The sequence below is a fragment of the Pyxicephalus adspersus genome, chromosome 2, assembly GCF_032062135.1.
Source record: "Pyxicephalus adspersus chromosome 2, UCB_Pads_2.0, whole genome shotgun sequence".
Taxonomy (NCBI): Eukaryota; Metazoa; Chordata; class Amphibia; order Anura; family Pyxicephalidae; genus Pyxicephalus; species Pyxicephalus adspersus.
In genome coordinates this window covers 8,569,476-8,571,426 of record NC_092859.1, presented here as the reverse complement: position 1 = coordinate 8,571,426, position 1,951 = coordinate 8,569,476, and the positions used below count along the sequence as shown (strand labels likewise).

Genomic DNA, 1,951 nt, shown 5'->3' with positions numbered 1-1,951 from the left:
CAGTTGATACAACAGCAGATACAACAGTAGCTTCGGAAACAAGCACAGCAGTAGGCACAACAGTTGATACAACAGCAGATACAACAGTGGCTTCAGAAACAAGCACCATAGCAGACACAACAGGTGATACACCAGCTGATACAACAGCGGGTTCGGAAACAAGCACAAAAGCAGATACCACACCGGTTTCGGAAACAAGCATAACAGCTGGCACAACAGCTGATACAACAGCGCCTTCAGAAACAAGCACAACCGCAGACACAACAGCTGATACAACAGCCGTTTCAGAATCAAGCACAACAGCTGATACAACAGCTGATACAACAGAGGCTTTAGAAACAAGCACAATAGCAGACACAACAGTTGATACACCAGCTGATACAACAGCAGCTTTGGAAATAAGCACAACAGCAGACACAACAATTGATACAACATTAGATACAACAGCAGCTTCCGAAACAAGCACAGCAGCTGGCACAACAGCAGATACAACAGTGGCCTCAGAAACAAGCACAATAGTAGACACAACAGTTGAAACACCAGCTGAAACAACAGCGGCTTCGGAAACAAGCACAACAGCAGATATAACTCCGGTTTCGGAAACAAGCACAACAGCCGGCACAACAGCAGACACAACAGCTGATACAACAACTGATACAATAACTGATACAACAGCTGACACCAAAGCACCTTCAGAAACAAGCACAACAGCAGATACAACAGCTGTTTTGGAAACAAGCACAACAGCTGGCACAACAGCAGACACAACAGCGGAAACAACAGCGGTTTTGGAAACAAGCACAACAGCTGGCACAACGGCAGACACAACAGCTGATACAACAGGGGCTTCAGAAACAAGCACAATAGCAGACACAACAGTTGATACACCAGCAGATACAACAGCAGCTTCGGAAACAAGCACAGCAGCTGGCACAACAGCGGACACAACAGCTGATACAACAATGGCTTCAGAAACAAGCACAACAGCAGACACAACAGTTGATACACCCGCTATTACAACAGCAGCTTCGGAAACAAGCACAATTGCAGACACAACAGCTGATACAACTGCAGATTCAACAGCAGCTTTTGAAACAAGCACAGCAGCTGGCACAACAGCAGACACAACAGCTGATACAACAGCAGACACAACAGTGACTTCAGAGACAAGCACAACAGCTGATACAACAGCAGATACAACAGCAGATACAACAGTGGCTTCAGAAACAAGTACAAAAGCAGACACAACAGTTGATACACCAGCAGACACAACAGCGACTTCTGAAACAAGCACAACAGCTGGCATAACAGCTAGCACAACAGCTGATACAACAGCCGATACATCAGCTGGTACAACAGCTGATTCAACAGGGGCTTCAGAAACAAGCACAATAGTAGACACAACAGTTGATACACCAGCTGATACAACAGCAAGCACAACAGCAGACACAACAATTGATACAACATTAGATACAACAGCAGCTTCCGAAACAAGCACAGCAGCTGGCACAACAGCAGATACAACAGCGACTTCAGAAATAAGCACAACAGCTGGCATAACAGCTGGCACAACAGCTGGCACAACAGAAACTTCAGAAACAAGCACAACAGCAGATACAACAGCTGATACAACATCGGCTTCAGAAACAAGCACAAAAGCTGGCACAACAGCAGTCACAACAGCTGATACACCAGCAGATACAACAGTGGCTTTGGAAACAAGCCCAACAGCAGACACAATAGCTGATACAACAGCGACTTCAGAAACAAGCACAACAGCAGACACAACTGCTAATACAACAGTGGCTTCAGAATCAAGCACAACAGCTGGCACAACCGCAGTCACAACAGCTGATACACCAGCAGATACAACAGTGGCTTTGGAACCAAGCACAACAGCAGACACAATAGCTGATACAACAGTGGCTTCGGAAACAAGCACAACAGCAGA

At 46.0% G+C, this 1,951-nt stretch overlaps 1 protein-coding gene across 1 annotated transcript in view; it reads left to right on the top strand.

Annotated features, from left to right (window-relative positions):
* Positions 1-1,951, top strand: part of LOC140322308 (uncharacterized) — a gene marked incomplete in the record, with an annotated part of 34,257 nt that overhangs the window by 14,995 nt on the left and 17,311 nt on the right. The window contains 1 exon segment of the mRNA XM_072398887.1: positions 4-1,938. Coding sequence (XP_072254988.1) covers positions 4-1,938 — 1,935 coding nt within the window.